Here is a 24,457-nt window from a genome sequence, read left to right as displayed (position 1 = left end):
TTCGTCGAGATCTATACAGCCGTTATGGAGATACTTTCCAAACAAACCAAACATCCATCTAAACATTCGCATTTATAATATTAGTAAAATTACTCAACCCGTAACCCAGAAGTCTAGGCAGAGATTAAGGAAAATATAATTATAGAAATAAAACAAATATTAACAGGAACATAACTTTATATATTTTAATAAATTATTCAGTTATAATCTTCTCCCCAGGATCATATACTGTGTCGACTGTCTCAGGAGGCAGGGGGTCCATGAGTTCGAACTGCAAATCGTACTGTTGATCTAGACCTAAGTAACTGTCACTTAGTATATACAATGTGTATATGATACGACCTGGAACAAAGAATTTTTTCAACTATAAACGAATATAAACGAAACATACATACAAAAACATATCCATCCTTTTTATTCTATACTAGCTGTCGCCCGCGATTCCATCCGTGCGGAATTAGAAAATAACTTAATAAGTAGACTATGTGTTCTTTCAGACTATGTTCTACATGTGTGACAAATTTCATCAAGATCCGTTGAACCGTTCCGAAAACATCTTCAAACAAACATCCATCCATCCAACCAAGTAACATGGAAAAACCTGAGACGGCAATATTGATACAAAGAGCTTGAATGAAATTTTACAATTTTGGAGTTACCGTGTTTCTCTCAGAGATACATCTATCTTATATAAAAGAAAGTCGTGTTAGTTACACCATTTATAACTCAAGAACGGCTGAATCGATTTGACTAAAAATTGGTGGGCAGGTAGCTTAGAACCAGAAAACGGACATAGGATAATTTTTACCCCGTTTTCTATTTTTTTTCCGCGCGGACGGAGTTGCGGGTAAAAGCTAGTTCTTGATAAAGCTTACCAGTCATAGCTGGTGTATACAAGGTGAGTTGCGCGGTGCCTCTAGGCGGTACCCTCTTCAAAGCCAGCAGTTCCCCATGCTCCGTATCACCAAGAGTCAGGAACCAGCCCTCGTTCTTGCCGCGTGGGAACCGCGGACACAACACGTTGTTAGGATTGCCGCCGCGACGCTCCATATCTATTAAAAGAGTGTATTCCTGCGAACAAATAAATATCAAGATTAAGAAAAGATAAAGTATAGATGGATGAATGTATGGATGTTTGTTTGAAGGTCTCTCCATAACGGAACGTATCTCGATGAAATTCGACATAAATAAAGAACATAGTCTGGAAAACACTTTTTCACACCAACTTTTTTTTTAATTTCGCACAGACATAGTCTCAAACCACAGCTAGTAACACAATAAGTCTTAAAAATACTGTCTAAATGAATTCTAGAACTTGAATACTTATGTTCTTACCTGTTCAGCGTGTAAAAGAAGCCAGGAATCTTTTCCAGGCGGCTGGTGTATCCTTTTATCTTGTTCGCAATCACTGTCGAACCACAATCCACGGATTTTCAACTTTATGTCTAGAGTCGGAAGGTCGCAAATTGCCTGCAAATCAAAAGAAACAATAATGCTTGGACAACAAAAAAATATTTTATAAAATGACTTTGAAATAGTTTTTGCATAGGAAAAAGTTATGCAGTATTTTGGATTTTAGATTATTTGGATTTTTGTTTCGGCTACTCTAACATAATACTCAGGATACTCCAAAAGGCTACTCTAAATGGTTACTCTAAAAGGATACTCAAAAGGCTACTCTAAAAGGCTACTCTAAAAGGTTATTCTATAGGGTTACTCTAAAGGGTTACTCTAAAAGGCTACTCTAAAAGGCTACTCTAAAAGGTTACTCTAAAAGACTACTCTGAAAGGTTACTCTAAAAGGTTACTCTAAAAGGTTACTCTAAAAGGTTACTCTAAAAGGCTACTCTAAATGGTTACTCTAAAAGGATACTCAAAAGGCTACTCTAAAGGGCTACTCTGAAAGGTTACTCTAAAAGGCTACTCTAAAAGGTTACTCTAAAAGGCTACTCTAAATGGTTACTCTAAAAGGATACTCAAAAGGCTACTCTAAAGGGCTACTCTTAAAGGTTACTCTAAAAGGCTACTCTAAAAACTACTCTAAAAAGCTACTCTAAAAGAATACTCTAAAAGGCTAGAAAATGCTGCCACACAACTTACCCTATGTATCTGTTCAATTTGATACTCTTCAAATTCTCTTCTACAATATTTAGCTAGAAGTTCATAATTTCTCATACAAGCGATTTTCAATCCATTGAGCATTATACATGGCTTATTTGTATCTTGTGTCATATGAGAGAAGATATACAGATGCTGTGATTCTACGTGAGGTAAAGTGGTGAGAGGAGAGTCGGATGGCCAGCGAGCCTGCACTATGCATTGCATTACAACTTGACAGGACAAACAAACTGACAGCCAACCATTCTCCGCTGATGTATCTATCATTGCCTATAAAGTAACATATATAGAATCGTTGAAATTTAACAGGAAATAAGAATTCAACGTACAATTTATAATGAAATATATTGGATAAACTGTAAAAGTGCAAATTATGAAAATCGAATTAAAGATTTCTTGTAAAAAATGGTAACTAGTCTATTATTGTCAATATTTAAATGAAAAAAGATTACAATTTTACTAATATTAGCCAATGTTTAGAAAGATGGATTAATGGATGGTAAACATCCATCCATTCATCCATTTATCCATTAGAAGGTATCTCGAGAACTGCTCAACGGATCTCGATGAAATTTTGTATAAATGTAGAACATAGTCTGGAAGAACACATAGGAGTAGCCGGTGTTCTTGCGCGGGCGAAATCGCGGACGAGAGCTAGTACCTGTATAATTCTTATAGTTTGATCCAGTACAGATTTAGTATCTGTCAAATAGTCTGTGTTGGGTAAAGTGAGTCGCGTCAGATGTGCCTGAAGTAGGAGGAACGCTTTCACATTTGACGAATCCAAAGTCAACGAATCCACAGGTAAACGACACTGTTGTGATAACTCTCTGAAAAATATATTTATATCTCATAAACCTATGGAAATAAATAAAAAAAAATAATCTTGATCGTTATCTGAGTTCAAAAAAATTCATTTGTCTATGTCAACATTTGAGTCTAAATCAGGTCTTTGGTGTAGTTTTAGGTCTGAGTCGGAGTAAGTCTACGCTTATGGCATCTATATGGGAAAAATCTTACTAATATTATAAATACGAACATACAGATGGATGGATGTTTGTTTTAAGGGATCTTCGGAACGGCTCAATGGATTTTGATGAAATCTATATATATATAAAAGAAAGTCGTGTTAGTTACACTATTTATAACTCAAGAACGGCTGAATCGATTTGACTGAAAATTGGTGGGCAGGTAGCTCCAGGAAACCGACATAGGATAATTTTTACCCCGTTTTCTATTTTTTATTCCGCGCGGACGGAGTCGCGGGTAAAAGCTAGTTTGGTATAAATGTAGATCATAATCTGGAAGAACAAGGCTGCTTATTACGTTTTTTTTATTCCGACAGTTAGTGACTAGGTGTTAATATTTATCTCACCCATTGAGAATATCCTCATTATGTCTGACAGGTAGTGTCGCGTACTCCTCAGAGTCAGCGAGCACACGGAGCAGATCGTCCGCGTTCATGTTGGCGTGCAAGTGAGCGCTGAAGTGCGCCATTGTCTTGTGAGACAAGTAGTAATATGATGCGATACGACCCATCCATGTACTATGGATAGTACGTTCATCCTGGATAGAAAAGGTTAATTTATTTACATTTTTTAACATAACCTAAAAATTATTTATTTTCTCCCACAATAATGTAACTCATTTGCTTTTTCTATAAATTATAGAACTTACAAAATAATTAAATAACATTTTTAATTAATCTATAAATGAAATCTGTTCTTGCAGAAAAAAAAAGTTTTTCCTACATATGCACATATTATAGGATCACAAAATTGTGTTAAAACATACCTTTTTTTCTTTTTTAAGTCTCTTAATTATATAAATATTACTAATATATAACTAACTAATGCGAAAGTTTAGATGGATATTTCTTAGAAAGTAACTTCAAAACGGCTAAACAGATCTGAACGAAATTTGGCTCAGAGATACTCTAGAGCAGGGATTCTCAAAGTGGTCGATATCGACCCCTTTGTAATGAAAAGGAGAGCAATGCTTTGCGAGCAATGCTTTAACGACCCCTAGGGGTCATTTTGGAAAAGGGGGTCACTTGTTCAAAATAGTTTGGGGATCCATGCTCTAGAGTAAACAAGCTCCTAACTTTTTTTTAATTCCCCACGAACAGTTGCAGAAAAAAGCTAGTAAAAAAAATAAAATGATTACCTCTTCAATTTCAATACAGTTAGCATTCAATAACGCATCAAGTCGGGTATGTACGAGATTGGAGAGGTAGTAATTAACATCTTGCGGCTCCAAACTGTCCAAGTTGTAATACGAAGGGTTCTTCAGTAGACGACGGAAGAAGTACGTCCATGTCAAATAATCCAGGATGTCTTGCTTCGTTTGAACAGTACCTTGGTAATATAATTTTTTTTTTATTTCATATGTCAATAACTGTTATGTTCACCCTACGAAATTGTGATTACTTGAAACTAAGATGAAGGAGATTTGAAATTTATGTTATAAATTATAATAGATGAATTCATAAAGCAATATTACTGGAAAAAAAATTTGAACCCTTATATTTTGTACCCGGCTTTTCAGATCCAATAAACAATAATTATAAATCCAAAAGTATTTTATCATAAAATCCATACCGGCAACAATCTCAGCATTAAGATGATCAGCCAACACCTCGAGAAGACTGGACTCGACTGGGAACGGCTCGTACAAGAACTTCTTGTAGAAATTCTTCTTCTGGTCGTGAACTAATACCACGGCAACACCTTCATTGTCGTACTGTGGAAGTACATAGATATATAAAATCTAGCATTTACAATATTTGTATTCAAAACCTATCCAAATATTTATTACTATTATTAATTTATTTAAAGATTTTTTTAAGTGTAGATACAGTCGAATCTCGTTAATTCGAAACTTGAAGAACTCTTTAAATATTACGAATTATCATGTTTTTGAAATATCAAATGGTTCGAAATTTGTGAAAGAAAATAAATAAAACTATGAATTATTAAGTACTAGCTTTTACCCGCGACTCCGTCCGCGCGGAATAAAAAATAGACAACGGGGTAAAAATTATCCTATGTCCGTTTCCTAGTTCTATGCTACCTCCCCATCAATTTTCAGCTAAATCAGTTCCACCGATCTTGAGTTATAAATAGACTAACACGACTTTCTTTTATATATATAGATTAATCAATTATTATTTATTAACTGCTACCAAAGAAAGAATAACAGTAACTGAATGATAACTTACCAAACCCATTTATGAGAAGTGTTTGGCAAATAGTAAACTAAACATAACAAAAACAAAGGCTCCTGTATGTTGATACAAGTTTGAACTTGTTACAAAATGTACTTTTATAATCTTTCTACCTATTACTCTCGGCAACTTTTAATTCGAGTATTGGACATCTATGAGTTCGAATTAACGCGTCCTTTTGTTTTATAGCAATGATTTTTTCCTTCGAATTAAAAAGTGCATAAAAATGATTTTGTTCGAAATATAAAGAGATTTTGTATGGAATTCGTGATAACTTTGAATTAAAGAGAGGTTCGAATTATAGTAGGTTTGAATTAACGAGAGTCAACTGTATTTTTAATTTACCTTCTCATACATATTTATAGTCCAGCGCTCATTGTTTAAACCCCTAAATACAATGATTTACGTTGTAATTTAGCGTTTTTTTCTATCTGTATAACTCTTAAAGCTTTTAAACTTTAGTAAAAATACAGGTTTTATTGAATTTACAAATAATTATAGTCTATGCCCGCGATTTTATCTAAAACTAGCTGTCGCCCGCTACTCCGTCCGCGCGCAGTTAAAAAAAAATGAAAAATAGATGTTGTCCGATTCTCAGACCTACTGAATATGCTCACAAAATTTCATGAGAATCGGTCAAGCCTTTTCGGAGGAGTTCAAGTTCGAATCCCGTGACACGAGAATTTCATATATTAGAAGATGTAACTTACCTGAGGTCTACCAGCTCGTCCCATCATCTGCAGGACATCAGTGATGGGCATATCGACGTATCTCTTCTGTTTGCCATCGAAGTACTCTGTTCCCTTGATGACCACCAAGTGAGCGGGGAAGTTCACACCCCACGCCAATGTCGCCGTGCAAATTAACACCTTATTGCAATAGACATAAAGTAGTAATTTAGTTATAACATACCAATAAAAGAACTGTACACATTATACATTTAAATATTGAAAAAACAAAATGACTGAATAACAGTTAATATTTGTTTAAATGACGAATTTATAATTTAATTGCGCCACCATTTTGTATAGATCATATGTGTCCATACAAAAAGAGAGTCGCAGTAATTTAGCTAAGTAGAAATTAGGTCTAAATTAGGTTAAATACCTGAATTTTCTGGTTAACAAATAACTCTTCGACAGTGGTGCGATCTTTCTCGTGCAGTCCGGCATGATGTATGCCGATACCGAACGCCAGCGTCAGCTTCAGATTGGACTCTCGAATGTTCGATAGGATCTGTTCCATCTCTGACTCTTGCATGTGCAGCCATTGCTTCGGATTATCCTCTGCAGCTAAATATGCTATTAGATCCAGTGCTGTCAATCTGTGGATAGAAAGTTAAAACAATAAATTTGATGATGAATGCAATGATGAGATAAAAATGGCACAGAGATGGGATAGAGATTGAATGGAAATGGGATTGAGATGACATTTTACAGTCACTCCAATGAAATCTAAACTAATAAGTCTATCTTGGATTAGTGTGGATAGGATTGCATTTTATTGGATTGGATTAGATTAAGGGCGTCGGTGGCTCAGGGGTTAAACACTTGACTTGCAATCTTTAGGTCCTGGGTTCGAATCCCGCCATGTACCAATGTGATTTTCGATTTACATATGTACATTTATCCGACGTTCTTACGGTGAAGGAAAACATCGTGATGCAACCTGCACATATCTGAGAAGTAATTCAATGATATGTGTGAAGTCAACCCGCACTTGGTCAGCGTGGTTGACTATGGCCTAGTCACCCCTAACTTGGGGTGGGCTCCGAGTGTTCCCGTGTCCCAGCCGCAAGGCGACGTGGAGGGCCCGAGGGGTTTTAGTGGGTATGGCCGAACGTCTTTAGGCGAGTCCCACACTCCCTGCACCATTGCACTGCCCGGCGCAGGGGTGCGTAACTGCATTTCCCCTCATAAAAAAAATTAAAAAAAAAAAAGGCTCCGAGCTCCTCGGTGGGGACGTATAGTGAGCTGATGATGATGATTAGATTAGAATGGGTTGGATAGACAAGATAATATCCGTAAGATTATTGAGTATATTTGATTAGGTAATTTCGATGATTAATGTTAAAGGTTACCTGGTCTGCCGTCTACTGGAGACGAAGACGAGTGCGGGTGAGCACGGCGAGTGCTGTCGGATGGCCTGGAACGTTGGCTTGTTCATGCTGAGCATGCGCGGGCAGTAGTGTCGCCCTGGGTGACCGGATATGTGCACCTAACATACAATAGTATCAATATTACCCCTATCTAATATATAAAATTCTCGTGTCACAATTTTCGTTGCCATACTCCTCCGAAACGGCTTGACCGATTCTCATGAAATTTTGTGAGCATATTCAGTAGGTCTGAGAATCGACCAACATCTATTTTTCATTTTTTTTTTTTTACTGCGCGCGGACGGAGTCGCGGGCGACAGCTAGTTATATATAGATGTATTTATTCAACAGAAGGAAATTTACAAGACCTTGATTTATAGTCCATAAATAAATAAATATTATTTGTAAACGTTGTTAAAACTTATGTTTTTGTGAGATAAAAATCGAAAACTAAATTGACTCTTCCGTAACGATTAGAGTATTTGTAGCCTCGATTTCCGCTAATATCTGTCACTGCATATATAACCGTGGGTTTCTGAGACCGTTTGAAACATATTGTTATCTCTGCTTTATTTTGGTCTCAGGAACCAAGGGAAAGTCGTACCAGGCATTGCTTACGAGTCGTATCGGGTTTGCCACAAGCTGAAAGTAACTTGTATAAGATTCCTTGATGTCCAAAACCTTTGTAATGAACACTTTTACATTAAAATCAATAATCACCTCCAAAGGAACAGGACGGACTGAGGGCCTGAAGTTGTAGAGTCCCATTTCGCCGATGTTCAGCCAGTTGGCCAAGTCTTTGGCGTTCGCGAGCGCCGTCGACAGACCAATTATACGGAGACGTCTTGATGTATGTGATTCTATGAAATTCGTCCTGGAAACAAACATAAACTAAATATTTTCAAAAATAACTTAAAAACCTATATTAACCAGATTTATAAACCAAAAAGCTAAGCAAAAGATTTTTAAAAGTACTTATATATGAGTAAATAAGTCATTAAATTTATACAACATGAGTGAAAAGTAACTAATCCTTGACTTACCTGGAGACAATAACTTCAAGTACAGGACCTCTGTCCTCACCCAGTAAATGTATTTCATCAATAACTATGAGTGCGACATCCCGCACGTAGTTCCTGGTCTGCCATGAGCGGCTGATGCCGTCCCACTTCTCAGGAGTCGTCACTATCACTTGGGAATTCCTGATCGCTCGGATATCAGGTGATACGTCACCTAACATTATGGTAACGGAAACATACAATCAAAATCTCGATTTTATCTAAATAACTAGCTAGTCTGTCCTAGATGAATTAAAAAAAAACTTAATAAGTTTTCTCTCAGACTATGCCCTACCTCTACACCAAAATTCATTGAGATCATCCCATCTCATTCCATTTCATCCCATCCCATCCCATCTCATTCCATTTCATCCCATCCCATCCCATCTCTCCGTCATGTATTCTTTCTATGTATTCTTCCTGGCTATATTCTACCTATATATCTATGCCAAATTTCAGCGAAATCTATGAAGCAGTTCCGGAGACACCTAACAAACATCCATCCATCCATCTAAAGTCTAAACTTTCGTATTTATAATATTAGTAAGATACAAACCTGTTAATTCAACAACATTCTTGCCGAGTCTCTTCTCTAGGCGCACTTTCCAATCTTTGATTCGTTCTTTAACTAAAGCCTTCAACGGTGCTATGTAAACCACCTGAAAAACGTACAAACTCCATAAAAGAGAAATTCGGGTTAGAGAGAAACCTCTATAAGCGAGAATCATTGTTTGATACCGACGCACAACCTCCATAAGAGAGAAATTCGGGTTAGAGAGAAACCTCTACAAGCGAGAATCATTGTTTGATACCGACGGACAACCTCCATAAGCGAGAAACTCGGGTTAGAGAGAAACCTCTATACGCGAGAGTCATTGTTTGGTACCGACGGACAACCTCTATAAGCGATAAATTTGGCTTAGGGTAAAACCTCTACAAGCGAGAGTCATTGTCTAATACCGACGAACAACCTCCATAAGTGAGAAATTCGCCAGTTTTAGGTTTTAAAAGAATAAATTTACTCTTATCACAAGTTACCTTACAACCAGGGTATTGGTTGAATACTCTAAACATGGCAACTTCAGCGACTATCGTCTTGCCGGAACCAGTGGGAGCTCCGAGCAGTACGTTGTTGTCTGTGTGGTACAAGCAGTGGAAGATCTGAGTCTGTATCGGATTGAAATGTGTAAAATTGTACAACATCTCGAATGATGGATTGTTCAGAGCCGTCACTGGTAACGGTTGTAGTTCCAGTAAATCTGAAAGCGATTGAATAATATATAGAAAAATCTTTAAACATTAAAAACTAGCTTTTTCTCGCGACTCCGTCCGCGCGGAATAAAAAAAATGCACACAAGATAAAAAAGTTCCTATGTCCGTCTCCTAGTTCTAAGTTACCTCCCCATCAATTTTCAGCTAAATCAGTTCGACTTATCTTGAGTTATAAATAGTGTAACTAACACGACTTTCTTTTATATATATAGATAGATAGAAGTACATTTTAATTCTTTTTTTTTTCATCTCGAGATATATAATAAGTTAAAGGTTAAGGTTTATGGTTGACTGGAAAATATTTAGTCATAGAGAACATAAGAACCAAGCGTGAAATTCAACTGTCATAACTAGACATTTCTAATCTTAGGTTTCTAAGTCCAGTCTCTATATAAAACATATCGATAACAATATGTTTTAAACGGTGATATTGGTCTCAAAAACCTACGATTAGAAAATTATTGTAATCTGTGCTTTTATCCTTCAAATAATATGAGAGATTTCGCGGGAAATTTGTTGAAATACCTGTGTGTGGAGGATGTGTTTCAGGTAATATAAGATGTTGGAATGTAAGCGGCAGAACACTTTCTGAACCCAGCCACCTGTAGAAATAAATTTTATAAAATCACTAGCTATCGCCCGCGACTCCGTCTGTGCGGAATTAGAAAAAAAACTTGATTAGTAGCCTATGTGTTCTTCCAGACTTTATTCTATATCTAAGCCAAATTTCACTGAGATTCGTTGAGCTGTTCTGGAGATACCTTATAATAAACATCCATCCATCAAAACATTCACATTTATAACATACTAATTGTCGCCCGCGACTCCGTCTGCGCAGGATTAAAAACAAACGTAATAAGTAGCCTATGTGTTCTTCCAGACTATGTTCTACATCTGTGCCAAATTTCATCAAGATCCGTTGACCCGTTTCGGAGATACCTTCAAACAAACATCCATCCATCCAAACATGCGCATTTATAATAAATAAGAAGTAAAGAAGTAAGATAAAAGCATAGTAATATATTTAAATTACCTTTCAGACGTAGCCCGAATGTAATATTGAGGAGGTAATGGCTCTGATATAGGAATTGTTATGACTAACTCTTGTGGCTCCCTTGTTATTACCTAAAATTGACACATTTTAAATATTACCAAATAAATAATCTAATATTTAAATAATATATTAAAATTAAAATACATCGCAATTAATTTCAACGATTTTTGTAATTTCTGTCAAAAAATATCGAGTTATTTGTAAAATGACATAGTAAATATGCTTTAGCTGTGAAATAATAAAAGGAAAATAAATAGAATAAATTATATGTAAAAACTAGCTGTCGCCCATGACTCTGTCCGCGCGGTATTAAAAAAAATTAAGTAGACTATGTGTTCTTTCAGACTATATTCTAGAACCGTAACAAATTTCATCAAAATCCGTTGATCCGCTCTAGAGATAACTCCATCCATCCATCCATCCATACATCCATCCATCCAAACATTCGCATTTATAAGATTATTTTGATATATATTTACCTGCTTTTTAGTAATAAGGAAGTACTCGTGGTAATACATAATGTCAGTATCGGGATCTTCAACCCAAATCCAAAACGCTTCGGGAGCTTTCCCGTGATATTTGTCGTTCCATCTATACAACATATATTGCTACATATATATAGTTACCAAATTTGTGAACTGAATCAGTTCATAATCGGACTAGACAAATTGTAAACTGATAACAAATTGTGAATATTAAAAGACAATTTGGATATTCAATTTCTTGTTTTAGGAGCGTCGGAAAAAAACTAATAAATCAAGTTCCAACATATTTTTATGATGGCATATTTTTATTGTGAACTATGACCTTGGCTACATTTTTACACATTTCCAAAAAAAACCATTTTATTTATCGTTTTTTGTCCGGACGCTCTTCATTTATAAACTGTTTATCTTTATAAGGTGTATAAAAATATGTTAATAGTTACCAAGTCTAAATGTTTGTAAGAAACTTACCTAAAATTAGGAGTTATAGTTAATCTTATTCTGAGCACAGTTCTAGTGATAGGATGTAATGTGGCTTCCATCTCTAGAAGAGGAAATTCATCCGCACATTTCTTCATATGACGCGCTGCTTTTGGATTTCTAAACAAGTCACCTGTAAAACATTACTTAGCATTTAAATGGAAAGCATTTAGGGTTTTTCATTTTTTTCTGTATTATAAATACTAGCTATTTCCCGCCACTCCGTACGGACGGTATTTAAAATCTTAATATATAAGTTATGTGTTCTTACAGACTATGTTCTATATATGTGCCAAATGTCATCAAGATCTGTTGGACCGTTCTGAATACCTTCTAACAAACATTCATCCATCCATCCATAAATCAAAACTTTCGCATTTATAATATTAGTAAGATTCTTATGGATGATCGAATGAATGTCTTACGAAAGGAGTTATACAATTATCAAAAGTGCAAGACATTTTTCTAGTAATCTAAATACAGTGAACGAAGATTACAGTCAAAGAATAACATTGGCTTCCCACATAGTCAATAAAAGGGGTATAACTTAGTATAAATTTGTTACTATGGCAAGTTTTCTAATGAAGTTAATTATAGACAGACAACGTCATCTAACTCGGTGAGCAGAAGACAAAATAATTCACAGCTCACTAGCGCGACACTGTCAGTGTCAAAAAGAGTTCAAAATTTCGTACGGTAGTACGTAGTCAAATCATGTTTTTTTTCTTTTATATCATTTTCAAAGCCCATGTTGGTTTTATATATATTCTGACAGAACTAACAAAGATGGCAGCGCCTCTCTTACCGTCTCAGATAACCTTTTTTAACTATATAGTTTCTATTTTGTCAAAAAAGATTTAAACTGAATGGGTAGGAAATAAACGTCCTCGGCTATACGCACCAAGTTCCTGCCACTCCATATCTCTAATCTGATCAGGTTTGAGCATCGGATATTCGATGTGTTTCAATATCTCGTTTGGGAAGCAGTTGAACTGTCGCATATCATTGTAGAAGTCCCACTGCTGTAGTTCAAACATCTTCGCCATTTTGAGATATAATCCTGCCATATACGCGTTGTTCTTACGTAATGTTATCTCGAATAAAGCTCTCACTATGCGGACTGCGTTCTGCGAATAGTCATATTTATATGTTTTCACAGTGAAAACTTATTTGCTTGTTTATTAGGTAGGGAATAATCTAAATAGTATATTTCATTACGAGTGTGGAAAATTTAACAAACAGTTCCGACAAATGTCTACCGACATTGTCACTGCCCGACATTTGTCGGAACTCTTAGCTATAGCTTTCCGCACTCGTAATGAAATATACTATTTTGAGTTATCTATGTGTATCTATAGGAATTGTAAATATTATTAGTACTTCGAATTATATTATCTCGGGAGGTGCAACTGCCCCCATTACCCCCTTCCCCTAGCGACCAGACTATGATAGACACAATTTAAGTAAAAAAAAATATGAGTTTCAGTTTTTAAAAAATAAATATTACTCGCTTAAACTAATACAGTTCTCGCTTATTCAGGTTCGACTGTATTTATATAACTAAATGACATCATAGTTATTTTTATAAATAACTAGCTTTTATCCGCGACTCCGACCGCGCGGAATAAAAAAAAATGCACACAAGATAAAAAAAAGTTCCTATGTCCGTCTCCTAGTTCTAAGCTACCTCCCCATCAGTTTTCTGCTCAATAACACGACTTTCTTTTATATATATATATAGAAAACGTACCTTACAAATGTAGTTCAAATCTGACTGTAACGATGATCCATTGACGCGTCCGCGAGAGAGATACGTTTGTAACAATATATTAATCTTCCAATGTATATCTTCCGGCGGATCTTCAATACGAAGCTCGCAATACTGCTCTTTGAGATTCCATAATTCTGTTAGTTCTTCTTTTCTAACCTGTATTAGAATTCAACTTATATTCATATAGAAAATGGGACAGAATTGATAATTGTTTCATATTAGAATTGCACACTGGAACAAAATCCCAAAATCCAATGGAAAACACTGAAATAGGTTAAACTTCCTGTACCTATAATCTTTAGATTAAATTTTAACTTCATAAGGTAGCATTATCTATAATTAGACTTTAAATAAAAAAATATAAAAGCTAAAATTAAAAAAAAAAATTTTAATAATTTTTTTTGTATTAATAATACATTTCTGCTTAAAGTTACGTGTGAAAAAAACAATGAATTTACCCCATAAGTTCTATTCTATAACATAGGGTGAACTGCCTAGTTATTGGCCACTTTATATGAAAAAATAAATAGGCTACAAGATTTAATACATGTATTTTAGAATGGTATTAACATCATACCTTTAACTGTTGGAAATCAGAGCATCGTGTGAGCATCTCTATGACGTAGCCTTGTGTCATAGATTTGCGTACCATAGAGTTGAACACTTCCATAGTTTCGCAGGTGATATAGTAATGGCTGGCAGTGCGGCCAAGGTCTAAAAAAAATATTTATCGTGAATTGTGCTAATTACGTTAAATCTGAATATCACATATAGTAACAAAAAAAACATTATTATGATTTTGTAATTGATTTACTTGTATTTATACACTTTGACACATATTAAAAAATCAATTGTCAAAGCGTCATTTTATGATACACTAGCTGTCGTCTGCGACTCCGTCCATGCGGAATTAAAAAAAACTTAATAAGTCGCCTATGTTTTCTTCCATACTATGTTCTACATCTGTGCCAAATTTCATCAAGATCCGTTGAGCCGTTCCGGAGATACCTTCAAACAAACATCCATCCATCCATCTAAACATTCGCATTTATAATATTAGTAAGACTAGTTTTTGCCTGCCACCACGTCCGCGCGGCATTAAAATAATAGTTTCTGTAGTCTATATGTTCTTCCAAACAGTGTTCTACATTTTTACTAAATTTCATCCATCCATCCATACATCCAAACTTTGACATTTATTATATTAGAAAGATATCAAATATGAATATAACTGACCTGTTATATTAAGATCTCCAGTACGTTCGTTGTATCGCAACATGAGGGTGCGGTCCAGCTGCATGGCGGCTGCTGTGATCAGCTCTCGTCGCTTCGTCTCCAGCATCGGCTCCTCTTGCACATCACTGTACGTCAACCCGTACACCTGACGACGGAGACTCACTTTCAAAACCCGAGAAGAAACGAAAAGAGTTACATCTCTTACGAGATCTAATAACATGTTACTCTCTTCGTTGAGTGACTCGTTGTAACCTATAGGTCCCAGTGCTTAATGTGAGGATAATTAGAAGATCAAAGAACCTTTTTCCATTTAGTCATGAGCCAGTCAATACATGTATAGAGGTTGTCAAATATCTTGTCTGCTCGGAACACATTGCATATAACCTTGAGCTACCTAGATATTTGATTAGACGTTTACCATTTTCAATTGTGCTATATATTACTTATAGAAATAACATTCATAAAGGACAAGTAGCGCTAGGGGAAAAAAGTATTAATCCTCTAACTCTTGATAAAAATCAACTTACTTGTGGATTAATTCTCATACGAACAAACAAGTACGTGTAACTCAACCATTCGACTGCTTCGTCGATGTTTGTCACTGTGCCGAGAGCGACCTGAAATAAATACAATATTTAAAATAATATCTTAGAAAAAGATACTGAAATATATAAACTACAGTTTAATTTGTTTGAATTAATTATTTTTTTTTTCAGCACTAATTTTTCATCAAGATCCGTTGAGCAGTTCCGGAAATGCTTTCAAACATCCATCCATCTAAACATTCTCCTTTATTTAGACACATTATATATTGGAAATTTGAAATAAATAAATAATAATACGTAGTAAGTTTTGTAAAAATAATTTTTATATAGTACGGCTTAAACCCCCAGATGTGCTAAGTACCCCTTGTGGCGCATATAAGGCGCCCGAGGGCCACAAAATAGAGGGAATTCTAGTCTACTTAAAAATATCAGAAGTTCTGCCTTTCATTCATCACATCTTCCATCACCAGCAAAAAATCGGTGTACATCCTGCACAATTATTAAGATATTAAAAGTACCTCTGCATTCAAGTTATCAGCCAACAGATTGATAAAATTACTTTCAATCGGGAACTGATTGGTCATAGATTTCAAGTAATGCGTCAGTTTATCATGAGTGGTGATGATGATGCCAGTACCGGACTTGTCGAACTGTGGTCTGCCAGCGCGACCGAAGATTTGCAGCACATCCAATATACTTAGATCCATAAACGTACCGTGATTCTGATCGTAGATTTCCGTACCCTGAAAAATGCGATTATTTTTTTTATAAACTTATCAACTCAGCCTCAGAATTCTATTCAAATGTAACTCAGACTTAGACTTTAGCTCAACTTAGACTCTAGTTTCACCACCGTCTAAGAATGGGAAAAAATTAGTTCTTTATTTTTCCGCAATACGGTTAAGTATTTTCTAGTCAGGCTATAAACTAAAAATAGAAGAGAAGGACAAAGACGAATAGAATGTTTCAATTAAGATATTTAAGAACTCTATACAACACAAATGAACATGGTTTGATTATTATAGTTACCCTGATGATAACAGCGTGTGCGGGCAAGTTGACTCCCCAAGCAAGTGTAGAAGTGCATACCAACACTTTTATATAGCCCTCAGAGAAATACTTCTCAACCATGTTCCTGAAATTTTAAAACTTAATATACTATTTGACTTTTCTTTATAAAAATTACTAGCTTTTACTCGCGACTCCGTCCGCGCGGAATAAAAAATAGAAAACGTGGGTAAAAATTATCCTATGTCCTATTCCTGGTTCTAAGCTACCTGCCCACCAATTTTCAGTCAAATCGATTCAGCCGTTCTTGAGTTATAAATAGTGTAACTAACACGACTTTCTTTTATATATATAAGATAGATTCATAGTTTTTGAGAAATTAAAATGAAGTTTATTTCATCATAGACCATAGATATATAAAGACAGAGAGAGAACATAAACAAGAAAGACGAGAAAAAATATAGAAAATTGAAGAGAGATACATCTGATAAACTGACCTGTCACTCCTCAACATACCAGCATGATGACAAGCAAAACCAGCCGCGAACAATTCACCTAATTGTTTATTAGGACTACTACTAATTGACTTTTTAGCTTTCAAAAAACCACCAGTGTCTTCTGGCTCAAAGTGCTTTAAGTGACCCTTTTTCTGTGCGATTTCTTTCAATATCATAGCAGTTTGGTGAGTCGCGTTACGAGCGTGTACAAACACCATCACTTGGTGACCTTTTTGTACCATATCTACGGCTTTGTCGTAACATATTTCGTTCATTGTTTGCATCTGTAATTGATATATAGCTATTTTATATTTTAAGTGAACTAAATTTTAATGTTATAGTATTTTTTTTTATAAGAAAAGGGGGGCAAAAGAGTGACGGAAACACCGAGCTGATCACCCATAGACATCCGCAACACTAGAAGAACTGCAGATGATTTGCCCCGGTCTTTAAAGAAATGGTATGCTAACTTCTTGAAGGTACCTAAGTCGTATTTTTTATCACAAAACTTTTAACACAATAAATGATATTTGTAAACTTCGAGACAGGATAAAAATAGGAATGTAGTGTGACTGTAATAACCTAATTTCAATTATAAAATTAACAAACCTGTCTAAGATGTGAACCTCCTCCGCCACCGATATCCTTAACACCAATAAACTGCTGTTCCAATGGTACAGGACGGAAACGAGAATCGAAGAAAAACAATCCTATGTTCGGATTGACGCGTAAAAATCTGACATAAACAAGATTTTAGTTTTTTTTTTAAATAAACCAAAGCATCAGGGCTTATTCTATTCATAAAATTGAAAGCAGCATATTATCAAATATTTTGACAAATTACGTTTATAATTTCAGTCTTTTTTTATATTTTCTGGCCTGGATACTAGTCCTTAAGTCCAGTCTTGTTAATCAGTATTGCTATATGCAAATGTTTATTTTCTACTTTTGTCAATCTATTACAATGTTACCATAGATGAGACTATATTCTAATGAACACAGTTTTAATACTAAACAATATAATCTATATATTTCTATTTACCTGGCAACATCAACGTAATTAGGTAATGTAGCGGACAAACCGACAATTCTGATCATGTTCTGTGTGGACTCTACTTGACGCAGAGTACGCGCAACTATCGCCTCCACTATCGGTCCTCTATCACCATGTAACAAATGGACCTCGTCTATTATTAGTAATTTTACTATAGACGCCAATTCAGTGTCGGCTAGAAATATAAAAAAAATATGCGAAATTTGTTTCATATGTTTATAACTAGATGTCTGTCCTTAATCTGGTCAGAATTATAGTATGACTGTCAGACATAAAAATAAATGTAACTAACAGTGAAATTGCATTTTAAAACCTATATTACATGTTAATTATTGCCATCCCTTTCATTCTTATGAAAAAAAACCAAGATAGCAATAGTGTTAACTGTTAACGTGAAATTCATGTAAATATAAGCACGTTAAAATAAGACAATATGTAATTTTCAGTACAAAAACTAACCTAGGTTACTATTAATAATTATTTAGTTATAAAAAGTTAATTTGATTTCTTAACTGTCATTTTATTTGTTTACTTATTTATTAATCTATTTGTTCGTTCGTTCGTTCATTCATTCGTTCATTCATTCATTTATTTATTTATTTAAGAAGAAAACCAACAGCGTATTAATTACAAAAATGACATCCAATACATATAAATCAAAGCAAGGCCAATAATTAAAAATTAAAATAAATTTTATAGATCCACAAAAATAAATTTATAATTTTTTTTTTTTAATAATAAGTATTCTAGTAAATTAAATGCTTACTTGCTCCCTTCCGCGTAACAACGTCCCACTTCTCAGGCGTAGTAACAATCATCTGAGTTTGTTGAACTTCAGTTTTAGTCAACTTCATATCTCCGGTGAGTTCTTTCACTGAGATGCCGAGACCTCGCAGACGTCTGCCAAAACTGGCCGTCATTTCTGAAGCCAACGCTTTCATTGGAGCTATGTAGATTATCTGTTATTTTACAAAAAATATATAAAAAAAAGTTCTCGTGTTATTGTTGTACCATACTCCTCCGAAACGGCTTGACAGATTATTATGATATTTTATACACATATTCAATAGGTCTGAGAATAGGCTACTATCTATTTTTCATACCTCTTAGTAATTAGGCTTGTCTACATCTAAAATTTTTTTGGACAAAACTTTTTCTAGAATTTCCCTAGAAATAATTTATATGGCAAAACAATGTTTGCCGGCTCAGCTAGTAATCTTTATATATAAACTAGCTGTCACTCGCGACTTCGCGCGAAATTAAAAAAAAAATTAGTAGTCTATGTGTTCTTCCAAACTATGTTCTACATCTGTGACAAATTTCATCAAAATCCATTGAGTCGTTCTGGAGATACCTTGTTACAAACATCCATCCATCCATCTAAAGAATCTAAATATTCGCCTTTATAATATTAGTAAGATGAATAAATATTTCCCTTGATCGCCACATCACTTGTAAACCAACCTATTCGGTAATATTTTTGCTGTTTTTATTATTGTAAGAAGGTTCTTTAGAAAGAAAAGAATAATGAAAAAATATTAAAAAATTTGGATCTCTATTAAATTTGACTTAAATATAGAACATAGTCTGGAAAGCTACATATATTTTTTTTTAATTCGATGTTACTCGACTAACATAATGGATGTTAGTCGAGTATGTATAATATAACTTACTTTAAACTTATTCTTCATAATAACATCGTTCTCTATATGCTGTTTGATCTGATGTACTACAGTAAGTAGAGCAATGTTAGTCTTGCCGGCACCTGTTGGTGCACAGATCAGTAAGTTCTCATTTGTATTGTAAGCCGTTTGGAACACTACAGACTGGATACGATTCAACTCTTTTATATTCTCAAACGCCATTTGACCGATCTGAAAAAAAAAATTTAGTGTTGCAATTTTGAAATAAAAAAAAAAACAATATAAGTAATCAATTTGATCCTTGAAATAGATGTGATAATTATTTTAATTTTTATGTAAAACCTATTTCGTAATTGACCTAGTGTTAAATTAACCGTTGATTTCTAAGACCAAAATCTATATATAAAACATATTATCATCATCCCTGTTATTATATTAGACAAAACAAAAATAACAATATGTTTTAAATAGGTATTTTAGTCTCAAAAACCCACGGTAAGAACGGAACAAATACCTCGTCTAATTCTGATATAGGTACGCGTTTGTTTCCAATCTGCAAAGGTGCGGGTTCATTTTTAGGTATAATAACTTCTTCATACTCCTTGATATCTTTCCTTATAGCATTCTCAGGTAAAATTAGTTTCATACCCGATACGAAACCTGATAAAAAAAAAAAAAACATTAAATTCCTAATAAAAAAAACAATCAAAATCATACTAATATTAAAAATGCGAAAATTTTGATGGATGGATGTTTGTTAGAAGGTATATCCAGAACGGCTTAAAGGATCTTGCTGGAATTTGGCATAGATGTATAATATAGTTTTTTTTTTTTACAAGGTGGCAAAAAGCAAGCGGCCAGATGAATTCGCCGAAATGGCGAAGCGACCGCTGCCCAGCATTCGCAATTGCAGATGCGTTGCCTACCCTCAATCGACGAAGGAGGAGACGCACAAAAAGAGAATATATAACCTTCCTATGCATGTCTTCCTCCATCAAATCCACATCCCTTTCCTATCCTTTCCTTATAAGAAAAGGGTGGGAAGGGAAATAGAAATAAAATTAAGCCTCCGGATTAGGTATAGAAGAACAGAAAGGCTACTGATGTTTTCTTTCTTCCAGGTGTTTGGAGTCTCAGATGAAAGCTAGTATACAATAAAGTAATAGAACAATATAATTAACCTTCACCTTGTTGCCGTTATGATAAAAAGATTACTTTACTGACAAAAAAAAAACTGACAAGACCAAAAGAATGTTAGAAATTATACAAATCAAACTTCCTCAAATCAAGACAATATACAGTGAATACAAAACTCACCAGCTGAATTCTTTGCATCAATTGAAGAATCATAAACATTTGGATATTGAACCTTCGTCTGAAAGTATGATATTTTCTGCAATATTGGATCTATTTTGCTTTTTGTTGTAGAAAATGGTACCACAGGTTTCGACAGCTCGGCTATTCTGTAAGTAAAAAATTACAAATTAATGTCCAAAATTGTACAAAAATGGTAGTAAATCACTCTTACATGTTCTCTAAAAGCTTAAATATTTCACCTTTTAGCTCTTAACTGAGCAATATTAAGCTCATGTTCTTCCTCATCTTCTACTTTCTTAACATTTTTTGCTTTCTTCTCTTCTTTCCTCACGAGCTTTGCTAACATCTTCTCTTGTTCAGATAACACGGAAACTTGGCATAAGTATTGTGGCATTTTGTTTTCTGGCAGCATGGCTGCAACTGTTTTATAAAAAAAATATTAAAAAGTTACAAATTAATTTAATAATAGGTTACATATAACACCATAGATTGTCGTAATAGACAATAATCAAATGTTTTAAAATAATATGTATTGGTTATTTCTCATTTTCAGAATTAAAAATAAGCTTACAAAAACATTTATTTAAATTTGTACTTTTCGAGCAATATTTGAAACAGATTTTTTTTTGTAACGCACTATGTAATTATGCACTTGAGATGCAAATAAACTAAGTGAATGTAATGCAAAAAGTAAATAGAAGGTTAAAATTACATACTTTCAGATATTGTCGGCTGCACTGGAGGTGCTTTCAGACTGTCAATAATTTCCTGTCTATGTTCCAATATCTCCTGAATAAATTCAAATTTGTCAAAGCCGAGTAACTCAAAGAGATCATTCTGCATATCATCATTGCTTCTCGAAGAGTTCAGTAATGTGATTATAGACTGAAGTATATCAGCACTTGACATTCCCCCATCATTATTATATAGCTCTTGGACTTTTGTCTCCAGCCAGGTTTTTCCAAACTACAAATTTTAGATAATAATAATATAATTATATGCATATTAAAACCATTTCAAGCTTTCCAATGAAAAGAGTTACATCTTATATGGGATCGCCATATTTATAAGATGTAACTATATTTTTGGCGGTTTGATTTGTTAATATTCATATTAGAATATATAACAATATTTTCCTCTTGACTTAAACATGATTAAGGTGTGTCCCAACTTTACACAATTGGATTTCTTAACATTAATAAATAAATAATTAAAATAATTTATAAAATTGTCTCACAGAAAATAAACAATAGATATGATCTTATATATTGCATGTAATCTACTAAATTTGAGTTTTCTACTTACTTTAGATACTGGCAAAGGTTTTTCAACACTTCTGTTTTCTGTTTTAACTATATCATTAGTGTATTTCATTGAAAAATCAGTGACAAATGAACTGGTAACAGCTGGTTTCTTTGTAAGTTTAGGTAGCGGCTTTTTAGCAGGTTTATATGGTATATAGTAACATTGTATGTGATCACCCCAGATTTTTATATTCTCTTTATTAGATTCATTTATTTCTTTTCTGATATATTCTTTTGTATCTTCTTTTATATTGCTTGATATGTTTGTAACAATCTATAAATATAAATAAAATATCTTCTCAATTGCCATTACTATTTTTTACATCTGTGACACTTCAATTTATACACATCAAAGTGAACATGCAAGGCAAGTTGATAGCACTAAATGTGTTAATACTAAAAAAAATATTTCTAGATAATAATTACCTGACAAATTTTATTAGCCGTAGTTGACACAACTGTTCCAAACATCTGTCTTAGTTGTGACAAATGTTTTAACATAACAATATCATGGTCTAAAAACATCCTGAGTGTAAGTACCGCAGCATCTTCTATTATCTCATCAGGCTGGTCCCCAGTGAGAAGTTTACATGACTCCTTTAATTCATCTAGATATTTTAGAACAGAGCCTGCCTCATTTTCTTTCACATAGTTGTAAATATCTGTGTAACTTTTGTACCTTTCATAAAGAGATATGTTTTGATTACACAACAAAATGAAATGCATGCTAGTCATAAATTTGCGGAAATAATAGACCCCAACAATTGAATAACGAAATAGATGGAGAGGATGTTATAGTTTTTTTTTTTTGTATTTACGTATGTTGAAAATAGAAACATAACAAAAAATTAGAGAAAAAAATCCTTACTTTTGGTGACTTTTTTCATGGACTGTCCGATTGAAATTCTGTAAGTCAGGAGGTTTCAAGCAGCGCGGTTTATCCAGCTGGGTATGTGCTCTCAGAGCTCTCGTTATACGTGGTAGTTCCAACATGATTTTCTGCTGAAATTTTTAGCACAGTTTTTCGATTGACAACTTATAATATTTGTTATAACTGTTCAATATCCATACAGAATCCATTGAAACAGGCTAATAAATATAAGTTTGTAGACTAAAGAGTACAAATTTTAAATTTCATAATAAAATTGAGAATAAAAAGGAGGTACGAACCTTTCAATTCGGTTTGTATTCTATAAAAAGATATAGATATTGATTTTTTATGGTTATTGTTTTAACGCAATTACATTTTGTAAAAGTATTAAATTCACAAAAAACTACTTTGTTGGTGATACCGACATAAGTGACGTCAATTTAACAGTTGACAGTGACAGCTCCTGCATTTCGTTCCACGACATAAAAAGTACATTTCTTTTATTACATCATTGTAATTCAGTGACTTAGGCTCACCAAGACTGCACTTAACTTTTATAGTATATTCAGATAAACTAACCCATACAAGTCAGAGTTTTAGACACCAGCTGAAATTTCGATCGTCAGTGTTTTTTTTTTATTTCAGCTTTTCAATTTACATAAATTAAACACTGCAGGTCCTTTCTGCCACGCCACCTTTCATTACCCCTTAGATAGGATAAGGAACTATTTCCGTAGCTGTAGTCCGCTTATACTTAAAATAAACCCAGGGACTCCGAAATATTGTAAGAATGACTATCACGAAATAAGGTTTTGATTAAAACAAAAATAAAAAATTATTGAATCCTTTATTTAGGAAAGCCACCATTTTCGTCGATATAACTTTAACTACACATTTCTTCTAATCTGCAATGTATTAAAAATAGAGCAATATAGACTAATGTTTAAATGCAGGCAATTGTTTTTACGACATGATAGGATTTATCTGTGATTATTATTATATTAACTCTATTATATTATAACAACACTATTTAATAACAATACACACATTTAAGCAATATGAATAACAAAGCGTTAAATCTCTTTTGTTGAATTCATTCAATAATAATGATATTGTTTAAATATAAAAATAGGCCATTACATTATATAATTACAAAGAGGCATATCAACAGTATTTTGCGAACATTTTAATGCTCAAAAAGATTTCTCTTAAAAACTAGCAATATTACAAAGTTTACAATAATTCTATCAATATAAACCAAACCTGCTCAACATTTTTTTAATAAGACCAGTAAGATTATTTAGTCATCTTTAAAGGGTGACGGGTAGTTCCATTTTTGTGGTCCTACTTTTGTTTCAAGTAGATTGAACTACCTGGGTTTATAAACCTTAACATGAGAATTGCTAAAAGGAATTACAAA

At 33.9% G+C, this 24,457-nt stretch overlaps 1 protein-coding gene across 1 annotated transcript; it reads right to left on the bottom strand.

The window, feature by feature from the left end:
- Positions 1-193: 193 nt before the first annotated feature.
- Positions 194-23,483, bottom strand: LOC106721761 (activating signal cointegrator 1 complex subunit 3). The gene is made up of 39 exons (XM_045682072.1): positions 23,337-23,483; positions 23,035-23,168; positions 22,593-22,845; positions 22,168-22,440; positions 21,579-21,828; positions 21,102-21,282; positions 20,863-21,008; positions 20,060-20,205; positions 19,576-19,776; positions 18,669-18,861; positions 17,891-18,077; positions 17,458-17,584; positions 16,849-17,132; positions 16,373-16,478; positions 15,862-16,086; positions 15,326-15,415; positions 14,799-14,943; positions 14,140-14,276; positions 13,542-13,718; positions 12,693-12,918; positions 11,783-11,924; positions 11,306-11,417; positions 10,806-10,897; positions 10,298-10,374; positions 9,539-9,759; positions 9,057-9,159; positions 8,486-8,675; positions 8,163-8,316; positions 7,425-7,561; positions 6,452-6,668; positions 6,055-6,213; positions 4,719-4,860; positions 4,285-4,475; positions 3,494-3,684; positions 2,780-2,948; positions 2,101-2,388; positions 1,336-1,470; positions 876-1,071; positions 194-342 (listed from the first exon to the last, which is right to left on the bottom strand). The coding sequence occupies exons 2-39, from the start codon at positions 23,157-23,159 to the stop codon at positions 194-196; spliced, it is 6,537 nt and encodes a 2,178-aa protein (XP_045538028.1). The 5' UTR covers positions 23,160-23,168; positions 23,337-23,483.
- Between the last annotated feature and the right edge of the window lie 974 nt (positions 23,484-24,457).

This window comes from Papilio machaon, chromosome 18, assembly GCF_912999745.1.
Source record: "Papilio machaon chromosome 18, ilPapMach1.1, whole genome shotgun sequence".
In the NCBI taxonomy this organism is placed as follows: Eukaryota; Metazoa; Arthropoda; class Insecta; order Lepidoptera; family Papilionidae; genus Papilio; species Papilio machaon.
This window is presented reverse-complemented; position numbering and strand designations above follow the sequence as displayed.